This window comes from Trachemys scripta, chromosome 23 (assembly GCF_013100865.1).
Source record: "Trachemys scripta elegans isolate TJP31775 chromosome 23, CAS_Tse_1.0, whole genome shotgun sequence".
NCBI lineage: Eukaryota > Metazoa > Chordata > Testudines > Emydidae > Trachemys > Trachemys scripta.
Window position 1 is genome coordinate 15,904,335 of NC_048320.1, and position 16,186 is coordinate 15,920,520.

The 16,186-nt window shown below is 44.4% G+C and overlaps 1 protein-coding gene across 1 annotated transcript; it reads right to left on the bottom strand.

Annotated features, from left to right (window-relative positions):
- Positions 1-9,048: 9,048 nt before the first annotated feature.
- On the bottom strand, positions 9,049-15,691 carry SOST (sclerostin). Its single transcript, XM_034756239.1, has 2 exons — positions 15,324-15,691; positions 9,049-11,049 (listed from the first exon to the last, which is right to left on the bottom strand). The coding sequence occupies exons 1-2, from the start codon at positions 15,541-15,543 to the stop codon at positions 10,628-10,630; spliced, it is 642 nt and encodes a 213-aa protein (XP_034612130.1). The 5' UTR covers positions 15,544-15,691; the 3' UTR covers positions 9,049-10,627.
- Positions 15,692-16,186: the final 495 nt, after the last annotated feature.

Genomic DNA, 16,186 nt, shown 5'->3' on the forward strand with positions numbered 1-16,186 from the left:
GTTTACTCTACAAAGCTCTGTGCTTCTGGCACACACACTAGAAGTGCAAATCTAAAGAGGGGTGAAGGATGAGGAAATGAGAATGGAATGAGCAAAGAAATCACAGTTCACGTTTGGAAAACTTAGAGCAGATGATGGGTGACAGCTTCAACACTGAATAAGAAACTGACCCTTTCCTACTATAATATCTTGACAGGCGGAATCTCCACAGAAAGTTCAGCTCTTCTTAAGTATTTTCTCCAATGTAATAAGTACACAGATATTTTAAGACCAAACATGCTGCTTCTTCCACCTGTTTTCTCTGAACGAACATACTTATTACAAGTGGCATTTGTTTTTGATTTGTAGCAGGTTAACATGGAAATTAGGTCAGACCTTCTGCTACGCTTACAACATCTCTTGCATTTATTATTTCAGCTACTTAGAGCAGCTGGTTATGGTTAGTGACCTTATTAATGACTTTATGTTAGGAGCTAAAAATCTAGGGCATCTCTTGTCCCAGAGCAGAAGAGGCTGTAAAGGAAGCATGAACTTTAGTGACATCAACAAGAGCAGACACTGCTGGGGTTGCTCATCCATTGGTTCTTGCCCATATGCAGTGATGAGCCTCTAAGCTTTGTTTCCACAGTGAGTGTCTAAAGACATGGGGACACCACACAGAAAGCATTCTATTCACAAGCAATTCTCCTGCAGGGTTCTGACATGTCAAAGAAGCTGCCAGATGAGCTAAGGAACAAGGACTCTGTAATCCCTGTTGCTTAAATAATCACAGACAGAGAAATGCAGAAAATCTGTTTCAATAGAGGCATGATTCTTTCTGAACTGGTTTAATTTTTTTGCACCGGTTATGCCAGGTGCATATTTGCCTCTGCCTTTTTTTTAGGGTGATTGCACTAGTATGCGGCCAATGCTGGGAAGCAGCACATGTGCAGTGGATGAGCCTTGTTAGGAGGTGCAGAGAAAGGAGGTGGCTCTAGGGGAGTTGATGAAGATGAGTGAGCGAACAGCACTCCTCCCCATTCAGCTTTGCTGGAATATTTCACTGCTAATTAATCTTCACGGCTCTTTCAAAGTAATGGATGCAACAAAATGATGCCTGTTCTGCAGCATCTTTCAAAGCATTCTGTGATTCAGTGGAAATATAAATCTTGGGTTGACCCTTTGTATTATTAAAGGGAAGTTATTCCTCCTGTTCATATATAAAATCCATATATGTGGTTGGCCAAACACATGGACATGGATTTTTGGAGGTTGCTTTTGTTGACTACCATGCACCTGGTGCTCCTGCCCTGTGCTGTGCAAGAGAACACACATGGGCACAAGTCCAGAAGATAGACCTGCCTTAGGTGTGAGTGCAGAACTGTATCCAGAAAAGCAAGTGTACGTGCCCTTTTACTAGTGCGGGATGGTCAGCTGGGAGGAAAGTGGGTCCTTTTCTGATCTTCAAAGCTTGGATTCAGGAACTGGGTGAGATTTGTCACAGTTCTTCTTCCCCTTAGATTAGGGCAGAAAATAACAGGTGGCTGAAACAAAGGGGTGTGAGGTGGAGGATGAGATAGGAGTAAAACAAGCATGGTTTCAAACTGGTTCTACACCATGCCTGGTGAGGAGTGGTGAAGGGCTAAGCATGCAGGTGACACTTCTGGGTGATGGGGACACCTGGCACAGGTGAGCAAAAGGTAGCATGTACCAGGATACCTTGAAAACAATCAGATATGAAAGATGGAGAGAATAAAAGTGATAAACAGAGGCCAACAACTGAAGTCCTCAAATGAGGGAAAGGACTGTCACTGAATGAGCTCACCCTGTGACAGCCATGGCACCAGGGAGCCAGGTTACCATTTTCACGAGAGTTTGTGTAACTCTGTCTTTCTGGTGCTTCAACTGAAAAGGCAAGATTGAAAATCTGCCTTTACACTAGTCTTAGACAAATATTGCTATGCAAAAAATAAGGATAATGCTGCTCCTAGTTCTGCTAAATCTGGAACAAAACAGCTGGCCAAAGTGCAATAGCATAAACCTGCTTTATTATTGATAACCCTGTTGGCTCCTGGAGCTGGATGCCACGTTAGGGACATTCACACAACAAACATTGAGCCTAGAAAATGTAGCTTTTAAAAACATTCTGGCCTGCATTAAGCTCCCGGGAGGACCCTTGAAGCCTGTGAGTTAAAGATGAACTAACTCACAGCACTAGTTTAACCCATAGGCAGCCTGAGACTGTCTGCAGAGACCTAGCTACATTAGAAGCCTCTGTACTGACTCTGATCTGTCCCCAAACAACTGACTTCCTGAGAGGAAAGTGCTGTCTGCTCAGCCAGTTATATATCTTGAGCCTAATCCCTGTTTTGTGTTGCACATGGGAAAGGGGCACCAGGAGGCTCATGCAGCAACAAGGTTAGTCCACCCTTGCTGTGTCGAAGGCTCTGTGAGCACCAGCCACAGGGCGCAGCTAACATGTCCCTGGTATTCCAGCACCCTTGGGAGCGTTTTGTTGTCTGGGGGTGTAGCTAGACGCTGGGGTACTGCAGCCAGCAGCATGGCCCACAGGGATATACTCTGTTCCTTTTGAAAGCGCAGTTAGACATGCTACAGAGGCGTTTCTCCCCTGTGCTAGTAGGGTTTCTCTAGGACTCACCATCTGGTCGGCTCACTGCTTCTGCCCCACCTTTTCAGAGTCACACAGAGCCAGGACAGGATTCGGAATAGGTCAGACCATCAGCAAGAAGGAGAAGAGAGAACATGTACTTTGCATAAATGTCGCTCTCATTTATTGGGACCTATTCCAATGGGTGAAGCTAATTTTGGAGAAGCCCCCAAAAGCCGATTGCTTGAGTTTCCCTTCTTACATTTGTTTTTCTCCATGCCACACTGCTCCTTCTCATGGCATCCTAGCTTTCCAGGGCAGAAGAAGCCATTATGATAATTTAGTCTGACCTCCTCCATGTCCTAGAATTTCACTGAGCAGTTCCCACATCAAGCTCATAACACATTACTCATCCTCCTCCATCTCCCCCCCAAAAAAACTGATGGGGGAAGCAAGTTATAGGGCTGTCACTATTGGGGACACTTGTATGGATGTAGCTACACCAGTGCCGACTCCTAGGGTAAGTGCATCTACAAGCCCGAGTCCCATGTAATACATCAGTGTAGCTAAATCGGTACAGGTGTCCCTTGTACAGACTGGTCCATAGTTTCCCTGTTCCATTTAGTATTTGAACTATGATGTGTGCATGAACTCGCCCTCTTGTAGTGGGTTACCTAACAAAATCAGTATTGCTCCTAGATACCTAGAGAATTATTTCTGAAAAGCTTCAGACTTTGAGCACCTCCCTGTCTCTGAAGAATAATTTTAGAACAAAACTGTCACTTTTAGAAGCAACTTTTCCTGCTAATTTGACTAGGAAAAAAAAAAGTCCCTGCAAATAGCAAACCCCTCCAAATGGGAGAGTAATTATCTTAAATTGAGCTTTATTTCTGGTTTAAAAAAATACCCACCCAACCTGTAGAGCATGTGATGCAGGCTGGAAGCATTAGAGTTAAATACTGGCCTGTTTTACAGTGAAAGGGAAGGAAATAGACCAGAGGAAGGAAGGAAGGAAGAAGAGATTAGAGCATGTGACGGATGTAAATAGTCTCAGAGGAGCCACTGTGTCCCAGGGCCTCTCCCCAGGGGAGTTTTCACATCAAAGAATCTGGTAGCATGAATGAAGAACGACATCATTTATTTATTCAGCCAGCATCGAGCTGTTTTCTTAAGACATCGAAATAACCTCACACCACAAACATTAAATTGTTGGCAACATGATAAAGATGTTTGTTTAATTTAGAGGCCTGATAACCCGCTAAGTAAATAAACTTTTATTCCCTGGTTTGCGAGTAGGCCTGAAAGTGAATGGAAGAGTTTGAATAAAAGGGTTTTGCGAGGGTTAGCTCTACAAGCTGGGCCTGACAGACGTGGGAGTCTTTGAGAGAGGAGGTATATGACTTCTAGGTTTGGCGCTCAGTTGACTATCTGGGAAGCAAATAGCAGGGGCCACTTCACTCTGAGATGATTATCCATAGCCGGGGCTCAGGGCTCCATTGTTCTAGATGTGGTAACAAACACAACAAAGCCTCAGAGAGAGTTCCTGGCCCAAAGAATCTGCAACCTAAGAATAAGATGAGAGACAACTGGTGGCTGCACCAAACAGACAAGGGGGAGCACGTGGAAACAGTGAGCTGCTACTGGTCAGCATGACATACAGCAGAGACAGCAAACAAGCTGCCTACGCATTGTCGAGATTTTTGTTGACCGTTTTGGCACCCTGGCAGAGCAGCGTTCCAACTGGAATCTGATGCCTTCACTGAATAGCTAATCGAGAGTGACCGTCATTCACATTACAAAAGTGACCCTCTCATTGTCAGTAGAGCAGAGGACCGTTGTTCCAATGGAGACGTGTTAGCACATTCTAGCACCAGGGAAAAGGAAGGGCAGGGATGGATTAGAGAGCTAGACACAAATGCCTGAAGCAAGCAAATTTTGCCCACTATCTGAACAAGAGCCATATGAGATGTATTTCTCATGCCAAGCCTGCAGATTTCTTCTTTCTTTCCATCTGCATCTCCCTGGCCATGCCCAGCCCCAGCCCAGTCATGGCCAATACTTTCAAAAGGGGCTGGAGCGTTGGGTGCCTCTGTTCTTGGGAGCTCTGTTTGGGAGAGCTTAAAGGGGCCTGATTTTCGTGACCGGCTGAGCACCCACAACTGTAGCTGAGCGCGATGGGAATTGCCAGGAGTCTCTACAGTAACCCAGCCTGAAGATGACAAAGGCATCAAGCCACAATCTTCTTCTGTCCAGCTACAGGTGGGAAAAGACACTAGCGCTACAACAACTGGAGCAGCAAAGGAGCCATTAGGGCTCTGAGTCCATAAAACGGGTAGGACTGCCCTTCCCCATCCCCACCCCTACCCCCAATTCCTTACAGGGAGACACAGTCTAGTGGTCTGAGCACAGGACTGGGAGTCAGAAACAAGTTAGCTTTAATCCTGTCTCAGTGCCGTCCCCTCTCCCTGTGACCTTGGGCAAAGTCACCTGACCTCTTAGTGCCTTGGTTATCCCAGCTATAAAATAGGCACCTTAATCATACCCCACCTCCTTGAGGGACTGTGAAAAATAAGTAAAATGTTTTGGTGATTAAAAGAGCTACAAATCCTGGACATTATTATTCTGCTAGATGAATCCTTCTGACCCACCAGTCTGCTTTAATGGTAATGCAGCACCACAGGAGTGCTGCCACTTTACAGACAAATTACCAACACTGTCTTTTCCAATAGGGTTTACAATGTAATTTACACATGACATAGAGAGAGACAACATGAGACAGTGGAAAAGGCAAGTTTAACGCTCTGACATTCATATTGTTATTTTAATATGTAGCATGTTTTGTGCATATGCGTTTTATCTTCACCCTGATTTTATTTTTTTAGTTTTGTTTTTTTCCTCATTTTAAATGTAATTTTATTATTGTTAATTGGCAACGGAGTGGGGTCATAGTGCACGAGATCAGGGCAGGTCATTCCAGGCATAGAGGGGCCGCATTACTTCCTTCCCATGGGGGCTCAATTCCAGACCATTCACTCTGTTCCTTGCTGAACCCAAACCAAAGCTTGGCTCCAAGAATGCAGAGAAACAGCAGACTCTAGGATCAGTGAAAAGGAGACAGAGCAGAGTGTCAGACCAAGCCATGGCACACACTCCCCCAGCAGCTGCACAAAAGGGGGGACAAGACTGAATCGTGCGGCCTGCTGCATTTGCGAGCTCTTGGCCAGGAATTATGTTGCTCAACATTGCCATCTGGAATTGCTGAGAGACGAGCAGGGCCACCACTCTGTTGTGTCTGTGCACTGTGTACCTGGGTAACATCGGAAGGCTGTATATGCTGTGACGACAGCAACATGGGCCAACCTTATTTTAAACTGTGGTTTAGTTTTAAAGTAGGATGCATTACTTGCCTACTAAGGAGAGCCTCAGTTTTTTCAAATTTCAGGTTACAACTGTGCAATATACTCTATTTAAATTCAAACTCCATATAAATATATTCTATGTTAATTTAGCCTCCTGAGCATGTTTACCATAGAAAAGCTGTTCTAGATTCCTCTATACTGTACTACTTTGAGTGCAACAAGCTAATTATAAGTTGACATCATATTGCTAAAAACAAAATGCATGTTTGTTTCTTCTGCACTTCATGAGTTTTGCAACCTGGTTTGCAGAAGTTATGAATGTTGAGCCCACTAGGCTGGATAGAAACTATGTACTAAAGAGGACAATTTTAAAAAGGTGAATCATGCAAGACTCCTGGTCCTGCCAGCAGAATGTTTGTGCTGTGTGAATGTTCTTCTTTCACTGTACAATATAGTTACTGGAAAAATCTTACTTTTATCAGTGCAAGAAATAAACCAGCAATAGTAATAAATGAATGTCAGGCAGAAAAGAGGAATCCAGGACTTTCCAGTGCTGGTGTGTGGGAGAATTCCCTTTGCTTCCTCGCTGCTGTGGATCAGTATTTCCACACAAGGAAAAAAAAATGGGGAAAGTATAAAGTCTCAGGACTAACTTCCCTGAAGGGTAACTGCTGCCTGAGTTGGGATTTTCAGTGGCAATGATGTTTCTGTGAATTAGAACATTTAAGTCTTTTTCTCAAGACCCTTCCCTGTGGTAGTTCTCTCCTGCACACACCCCCTCCTGATGAGCTTGCCCTCATAAGGAGATATCATTTAATATTTGTATTACAGCAGCACCCAGAAGCCCCAATCAGGATCAGGGCCCATTGTACTCGGTGCTGTGTAAACATATCTGAAAACACAGTCCTTGCCCCAAGGAGTTTATAGTTGTGAAGCAATAGGTAATGCAAGAAAGGGAAGAAAATGGGGATGAGGGTACAATCAAATGTCATGTGGCTATTCAGGTTTCTCGTGCAAAGTAGTGCTTCAGCAATTTAAATAAAAGAAAGAAAATAGATCTTTTTTACTGTTGTGTTTGACCTTTCACACCTGTATTCAGAGTTAAGCAATGCTCTTGCTTTTGGCAATAAGAGGAGGTCATTAGATAGTGACATGAGACGAGAACTGAAATGTACTCCTGCTCTACAACAAGCAATTCTTCCAACCCAAGACAAACCCCAAATCCATGAGGGGGGGGGGTCTTTTTACTTAGTGTGCCCCTTTGCACTGCTGGGCTTATCCTGATCTGGGCAAACCCTGGCATAGTGGGGGGCTCTGTTAGGATAAGAAGCCTCCATAAATCCTCCTTCCTGTTCCCGAGGAGTAGGACAGATATATTTCTTCATTCTGCTGCTTAAGCAAGAGATTAGGATATAATTCTTATAAGAGCAATGGCAGGAGGGGTCCCCTGCAAGCATCTCACCAGGTGAGGTGAGGTTGGGGAGTGGGGAGGGTTTGTCACAGGAATCTGCATCAGAAGCATCTCTGTCAAGGTCTCCAGTTTCATCTTTTCCCAGCTGTTCACAAAAACGGTGCCAGGTCCTACCCCCTGTCCTTGTAACATGACAGATGCCAGTTCCATAAATGCACACAGGACTCGACAAATAAATGGGCCCGGACACACAATTACAATACACTGGACAACAGCTCAGCTGCAGAAAGCCCTGGAGGCGTCCGAGCTGAAGAGCTCCATGTGGAAGGTTTTATGAAAGGAGAAGAAAGTTCGGAACACAGACAGTGAGGAGGCTAGCCCAGGCACTAGATTTTATTTTGTTTCAGCTTTTATTTGGTCCCGTACTTTTAAGATGCATCTTCTGGGTTTGAATTAGAGATGAGGTTTCAGAAGAAATATCACGCAGCCCCTGGGAGGCAAGTCTCTTTGCAACAGACTGGCAGGGCAAACATGTTTTTTTTAAATGTCCACTACTTTTGGATGCCTCCGTGTTTGGGTGCCCAGCTTGAGACACCGTGGGTCTGATCTTCATAAGTGCTTAACACCTGCAAGCTCCCATTGATTTCAGTAGCAATTGTGGGTGCTCATCCCTTCATAAAATTAGGCCCGAAGGGTCTCACGATGAACACACAACAAATGAGGGACCTAAAATCAAAGATCACTTTAGAAAAATTTGGCTCAAGTATCCAGCAAAATCTGTGTCCAGTTTCCACACCGAGGCTTTGAATTAGCAATAAGGAGCAGTATTCACGGGTTACTGTGAAGGGCTGCATTACCGGCTGGCTGCTCTAGTCCTGCCCAGCACTATCTACTACATTGAAATTCACAGTGAATGGACATGCAAATCGGATGTACTCTAGGCCTTCAGTTACATGGATGCAAGCAGCAACTCCCATATTCTTTAAGGGCGGCTGACGTGCAGAAGTGAGGGCAGACGCGAGTACACCGTATCCAGAAATACTGGAAAGCCAATTGCTGCTTGGTTATTTAAGCAAAGGGATTTCCCCATTTTCACAATGAGAGAGTTTGGAACAACTTGAAAGCTCATGGCCTTACTGTTTTTTTGGTGGCTCTATCAGCTGGTGAATGTTTGAGCCAGGAGGCACCATCCAGTTGGAGGGCGGTTGAATTCTGCAGAGCCTTTCCTTCCCTGAGGAGGAAGAGAATTAAAGTAGATTGAAACACCACTGAACTACTTCACTGCCCACGTTGTGCTTCTCCACGAGATGTATGGTGTACTGGAGACAGCAGCTCAAGGCCTGCATTTCTGTAGTGACCTAGGTCATAATGTGTGAAACTAGATTCAAGACCTTGATGCTCTAGGGCAGAGAAGTGTGGTTCACTGGCTGGAGCCAGACCCTGTTCTGTGTTGTGAATTGTTAGAGGGAGCTGACTGAGGACTACAATGATAGAGAACTGTGCTGCACTAAATGGAGCACACGTAGGCTTTGCCACTCTTGGGAACTGAAGAATTTGCTTCTTAGATTGCAGGGTATGTTGAACTGATTGTTCGTAATGGACTTCACTGCGGCTATGAGAACCAGATCCCAGTAGCTTTGCATCAGGCTTTCTTTGCACTGTGACTTAAAAATTAACACAAGTCTTTCCTGTAATTACTCATTGTCACTACTTTATTAACAATATATTTAAAATCTGAAATAACAGACTAACATTTTGCAAGCAGTATTACTTCTCATTCTCTACAAGAAAAAACTTTGCATAAATAATTTACATGAGAAAATAAATATGTAACTTACTCTTTGAAACAATAGCTTTCACATTTAGATTCTGGTTCCACTTAAAATAGTTGCAAAATCTACCAAAGTTTTAAACTCACATCTTAGAAGATTTTTACGTCAACTCTACACAGAAAATAAGAACAGCAAGGAATTATTTTCCATCCAAATTTTGTATTATGTGATACTACGGTTTGCAGTCCTAAAGCATATGTACAGCATTTGAATATTAACTTTCCAATAATACCCTTTAATGTAAAAACACAAACACATGTATGAATGGTGTGAAGCTATTTAAAAGGAAAGACATTGTCAAACTGAACTGCACATAGCCAAGACTTCTCCGAAGGAGTTCACTGGTTTTCAAATTAGCATAGGCTCACGCTAATATGGAACCAGCACCTTACCCTCAGAACCTGCCATGCCCAGTCCAGCAAAACAGAGCATATGGTCAGATGATCCAAACTTTGCAGAACAGAGAACATAAAAAGCTGACATCTCAGCTCTGATGCTAACATTAATTTTGCTTTTGGAGGAGTAAGGCAAATACTCAGTATCCTTCCTATTGGCCCTCACTGTAAATTACTCAGCTGTGTTAGAAGTAGTTTGAAAAACTCTAGGAAAAATATGTTTGGCTCTCCATATATCTGTTTAAAAGATGAACATCATAGAGTTATGGGGTTTGGGAGGGGCCTCCCAAACCCCATCTGCCTCATTCTCCAGCAACTGAGCAGGATTGGTTTCAATATCCCAAAGTCATTTCTGATGGTGTCAAATCTCAACCTTAAATCTGTTGAGTCTTGTACTATAAGAGTAAAGATATGGAATGGCTCAGATTCACATTTATACTTGCACTTTGGGATCACAAATTTCATGTTTGACTCATGTTTCTCCTCATTTAAGGAAATTACTTGGGCATGCAGAAATCTGGCAGGACTTTATTCTCTTTCACTAAAACATTTGAATTTCCTTAGTCTGCTATTGCTGCTTCCTAAAACTCAGTCAAAGCTTGCTGACTCTTCTCCTGTTGTTTCCCTACTCTAGTTCTTGTCCTGCCTGAAGTGGTTTTGAGAGGGCTTTCAAGGCTCTGTTTGGACAAAGTAAGGATAATGACCTCTTGCAAAGTGTAATATATGGAACAGTCACCATAATACCTTTGCTTCCTCTGCCTTCCTCAGTGTGCACACCACAAAACCCCATGCAAATTCCCAGGCTAACTCTCCTTTCAGATTGAATTTAGGTGCTGCTCCCACCAGCTCAATTTCTCTCTTTCATCAGACCACAGCTGTTAGAATCTGATAGGTTTTGACTATGCGAGCCCTTGTCCTAGCGTTGCAGGAGGAATGGGATTCCACTGCATTCAGAACCTTACTCTGTGGCCTGTCTGTCTCTGCCATTTGATGAAATGCAAAATATCCAGAGCTGTTGGGCGGTACCCCTCAGAAGGGACCTTCTAATAGGCATTTTCTAGTTCAGGCTGGTTGGATTTGCTGCCCCTTGCTCTGGAGAGACGAGGCTTCTTGTTTTTCTGAGGCCTGATGGTTTCCTTCCCGAAGTCCTTCAGCTCAGACTGGTTGTGGTAGCGAGTGTAGCGCTTGCATTTACATGCGGTGACAGCTCGGATTTTGTAAGTCCGAGTCTCTTCTTGGGGGCAGGCCAGTTGGATGCGCTGAGTGCGAGCGTGCGCGGGAATGCAGCGGTAATCCAGGGCATTCTGGCGCCACCACTTTCCTCTGCCAATAGAGTTAGGGAGGAGGTGGGAGGGGAAACACTGGCCTGAGCAGACCAGCTCCTTTATGGGCTTGAAGCTGCGGCAGGGCCCATCAATGACATACCGTGTGTAGCGCAGCTCCCTGCAGCTGAAATCTGAGGCATCTGCAAAGAAAAAACAAACTAGTTACAGGCATCTCCATCCCTTCATGTTCATCGTGCCTCTAGCCTCATGCTGCAGCTGAAATCCAGCTCCAGGACCTTTAAACCAGCACATTTTTATCCAAAATTGTACTCATAAAGCCCCCAAGGAGATGGTTAGAGTCGATCGAGCATCACCTGGAAATGTCAGGTAAAGTTCTCTCCTACCCAGGAAGCTGCACACCAGGCAGGAGAGAGGCTGGTATTGGCATAAAGAAGCATCTGTTTCTCTCTCATTCAGAAATTGAACAATAAGAGCTGGCTCTGCACCAAACCCTGCATCCAAACACCCCAGTACTACAGGGGATATTGCAGCTCAGTGTTGTATAAACAAGAGATTAAAACCTGCAGGGCCGTGTAGGAAAAAGGCATATCAGGTGCTGCATGGGAAAACACGTGAGCTACAAAGGAAGCAAAGAGGATGTGCAGGAAGTGAGGCAGGAATCAGAACAGCCCTAAGCATTGACCTTTCTGGGCAGAAATAAAGATGTTTAAGGGTTAAATTTTGCTCATTTCCACCTGCGCGGTTCTGGAGTAACACCACTGGAGTCACTGGAGGTGAGCTGCAGGAGGGCAATAGAGGACCAACAGACCCAGATTCTGCCCCTTCAAGCCACCTGTGGGCTAAAAACCTTCTCTCATTTATATTAGTTTAACTCCATTGATCTCAGTTGCTCACTTTGGATTTACACTGGAGTAAGCAAGAGCAAAACCTGGTCCAAAGTTTTGGTGAAAATCGAAATAAAAATTCTTATAGCCAAATTCTGCCTGCACTTCTGCCACTCCACCCTCACTTAGTCGGCCTGCACAGGTGTGAACAAGTGCAGACTTTGTCCCCTCTATTTTCTGTAAAGGGCCATGGATCCTTGCAAAGGTTTCTGACCAGCATCAGACATGTTACAGGTCTCCTTGTTCTGGTCTCCAGAGTCCCTTGTAGTGTCACATGACTAATAACAAGAACAATAAGGAAACTAGCAGATGGGAACTGTGACTAAGGATGGAGTTCCCACCTCTTGGAAAACCCATTAATTCACCACTCATTTGGCATTCCTGACCTCCCACTCTCTGTTCTAATCCCACATCATCCATGTCATTTCCTTCAGTCAGACAGAGGCATCTTCTGCCAAATTAGAAACCTTACCAGGCTTTTGCTTGTGCTTTAATAGATTGCCAGAGGCAAGGGACACAGTAGAAAATATGAGATTTTCGCTCTAAGGATTTAGAAAAGCTCCTTTCATAGGCAAAGAACTTTCCAGTTAAATAATTGATGCTGCAGATGCATTTATCATCAGAACAGGAAAGAGCACTGTCTCCATGAGCAGGGCCGGCACCAGCTTAACAAGCAGGTGCTTGGGGCGGCCAAGGGAGAGGGGCGGCACCTGTGGCAATTCGGGGGCGGCAGGTCCCTCACTCCCTCTAGGAGCGAAGGACCTGCCCCTGAACTGCCGCCGCCAAATGCGGCTTTTTTTTTTTTTTTTTTTTGCTTGGGGCGGCAGAAATGCTGGAGCCGGCCCTGTCCATGAGGGTTTCTTTCTGTCTTTGTTCAACCAATGTGCTTAGCTACACATGTTTGGAATGTATGCAGATTGATTGTGAAGACTGTTTAGCAAATAAGGTATTGAACTTCATCTATCTGAACACATTTTATTCCTCTCGTCTAAGCAAAAGAAATGCATGGAGCACAAACGAGAATTTAATTGTGACAAAAACCTACAAAGGTGGAAAACCAAAGAGAAGGCAGTTGTCATCCATTCTCCTTGCTGTGAAAAAGGCACATCTCTGCTAAGGCCACCAAAGGAGACTAGTAGCTTTAATTCTGAATTTCTTAGTGGTGTAATGTTTTTTAGACTCATGTTTCTCTCAGTGAATTTTTAAGGATTTCCCCCTATGCTACAGAACGAGCATTTTTTTTTAACCCAGCAGAGATCTGCTTTCTGGATATACTGTATGTCTATTCATTCAGTCTTAGGCCCCAACTCTGTAAACACTTTGCACAAGCTTAACTTTACACACAGGAGTAGTCGGGAGGGGGCTATAGTCATGCAAATATAGATTTTGCAGCTTCATATTTTAGCAATTCTAAAGACTGCATTTACCAGATTAAACATTTTTTGGTCTAGTATTGTGATTAACATGCTGATACTGAGACCCTGTATGATTTAGTGAGACAGGTTAATCAGATCTTTTATACTCACACACTTCCTGAGCATTTAAGAAATTGAGTTTTGACTCGGGTAGTCTTAATGCCAGCTCAGCAGTGGGGCACATACATACTGCTATATTAGACACCTTGGCACATGCCTCAGACATGTCGCTGCTTCTGTTGACACACATCCGTCCATGTTACATGCACGCTGATCCCACATGATGCCACATCGGTGCTAGTCTCAGGTAGCCTCATTTCTGGTAGGGACAACATCTATTGCACTGTGGCTCTGATACCTACCCCGACCCTACTCCACTAAAGACACTAATGCAGCTATACAAGTGCATGGCATTCCTCGAGAGAACCCCCAAGTCTCTTTGAGGGGTCATGAAATAAAAATCTCCCCTCAGAGTCTTAAGTGTTCCCATAGGTGGCAGGGAGGCAGACTGCACAATTCTAAGGTAGTGAGAGACACTCCCAAAAGTCAAACTTTCTTCCCAACTGCAAGACAAATTCCTCCCTTGAAGATATGGGATCTGCTACGTGGTCTGCTGCTAAGGAGGGCAGCCAATGCTGGACCTGGGCAGGAGCATTCCATGGGACTGTGGCAGGGAGGGGCTGGGAGGAGGGAATTGTGCCCTGTCACGATGCTGGGATGTTATTAAAACCTCTGAATTTGACCCCATTCAGAAAAAGAAAAGGGGTGCTTGTGTTTTTAAAAATTTTCTGGCCCCATGTTTGTGATAAGTTTGGGGGTCTCAGTCCAGTTCCCAAACCAGCACATACCACCATCCTAGAGAACCCTCAGAGACAGCATGATTTAGTTCTCTTCCTGATAGCCTCAGCACAGAGGCCAGGAACTGAATGGACCCTGACTGGAGACTTAATTCCCTTCTCACCTTTAATCTCCCCTTAATCACACAGTGGGTGTGGGAATTCTACCCTCCAGTCCATCTGCTCTGGGACTAAACACATTTCAGTCTGTAGGGATCAATCTGGCACCTTTTGCCAGCATGGAATTCACTTTTAAACTCTTTTTTTCTTGGCAATGCTGGTGGCAACTCCCCTGACCATTCTCTTCCCCTTCCCCAGCCCAAGCACTTGCATTTCTGAGCCATTGGTGCTGTCGGATCTTTAGCCAAATGCCCTGGTACCATGCTGAGTTTCTTTCGGGATGCCTCCTGATGTTGTTGGTTCTATTTAAAGTATCAGTCCAAGTTGCAGCTCTGCAGAACAGAGAGCCCCCAGAAGAATAAATGCTCCTCCCACTGATCACATTCAGTTGTGGATTCCCTCTGTGAAAGCTTTAAACTGCTAATAACAGGCTTATGTTGCCTGCTGGAGTCTGCCCATGAGACACTAAGAGCAGCACCTTTCTCTAGCACAGCTCAGCACAATCAAACATCTGAGCTAACAACCATAATTGGGGTGTTCCTCTAAGAATATTTAACCATGCTCTCATTATCACCTCCTTCCCCAGCCCTTGCCCTGTTCTGTTCTCAAAGGAAGACGGGTTCCCCCAGATACCTGCTCACCGTGTTTACAGCATGAGGACAGCAGTAAATCATGTCAGTCACTAATATTACTGGCCAGTCCTGCTATGGTAAAAATATCTTTTGCCCAGGCCAGCTCAGTGTCGCACACCGCCACATTGCAGCTGCTCTCATTATAGCTCCTTAGCTATTTAGATGGATTTATTTCTGATCATTTTACAGTGCTAAACTCCACCTGCAGTTGTAAAAAAGCCACTAGAACTTCTGTAACAGAACAGACATTGAGATACTACTATGCAGTGGGCCACATAAGTACCAATAGATAATTAAGTAGATGTGAAACTGTTAGATTTAGATAATATCTTATTTCCCTGATGGATAATAACCACTATTACTTGTCTCTGTTTAAGAAACGACATGGCAAACACTGGGAAGGGCAAACAGGAGATTGAATTTGTTATCACTACAGCATTAGCTCTACAGCACTTCATCCAGTGTTAGTTCATCACTATGTGCTCATGCATGGCAACAGAAAACCCCACAGGAAGTTGTTAGGTTGTTAGGTTCTGAGGCTGTAATATAACATTTATTTTTCTTACCGTTCGGATCCAGAGACGGCTGTGGCTGTCTTCCCCCGTGTTTTGCCTGGTTCATTGTGTTGTTGTTGCTGTTAGTCTGCTCCACTGGTGTTTCTGTATTTTCAGGGAGCTCAGGGATGATTTCTGTGGCATCATTTTTAAACACTTGCCACCCTTCTACTGAGCGTACAGCAATTTGGATCAGGACACAGATAGAGCACACAGCCCAAGAGATCTGCATAGTGGCAGCCCAGAGATTCACCTTTCAGCACTCTCACAGTCTCAAATCCCAGGCAAAGGCAAATTATTCTCCTTTTTTAAATCCCTCTTAGAACCAAGCAGCCAATGACTTCACAAAGTGGGAAGGGCCAGACAACTCATTCATCCCAGATCTGTCTTTGTGACATGGGGAGGCGGGGTGGTTTCTCCAAAACATTCTACAACTTTTATCCACACACTTGAAAACTTGTCCCTTGCTTCATTCTTCTGCCAGGCACCAGTGTCGACTGATAGCCATATCTGCAGGGAGACTCATCAGTCTGCAGCTCATCCCAGGCCGAACAAATATTTTCACAATTAAAAAATGCTTCTCCTTCCATATTTGTTTCTTTGGCTCCTGGTTTTCCCACCATTTTAAGACGAGGATTCCTAATAACTTCTCCTAAAATAGTCTGTGCTTTTTCTATTTTTTAAGCTATACAATAAACAAACAGCAGGGAGAAGGAGCCAGAATCTACACACTGTACAGCTTGATGGGATGTTTCTCTCTTGTTGCATTTGCCTTTGGGTTGATTGCACATTTTTAGACACACTGCCCTTTGTTACTGGCACTTATCGCCATGAGAGGGTTGCTGACTTTTAGATACAAGAGTGTGGGTAAACTG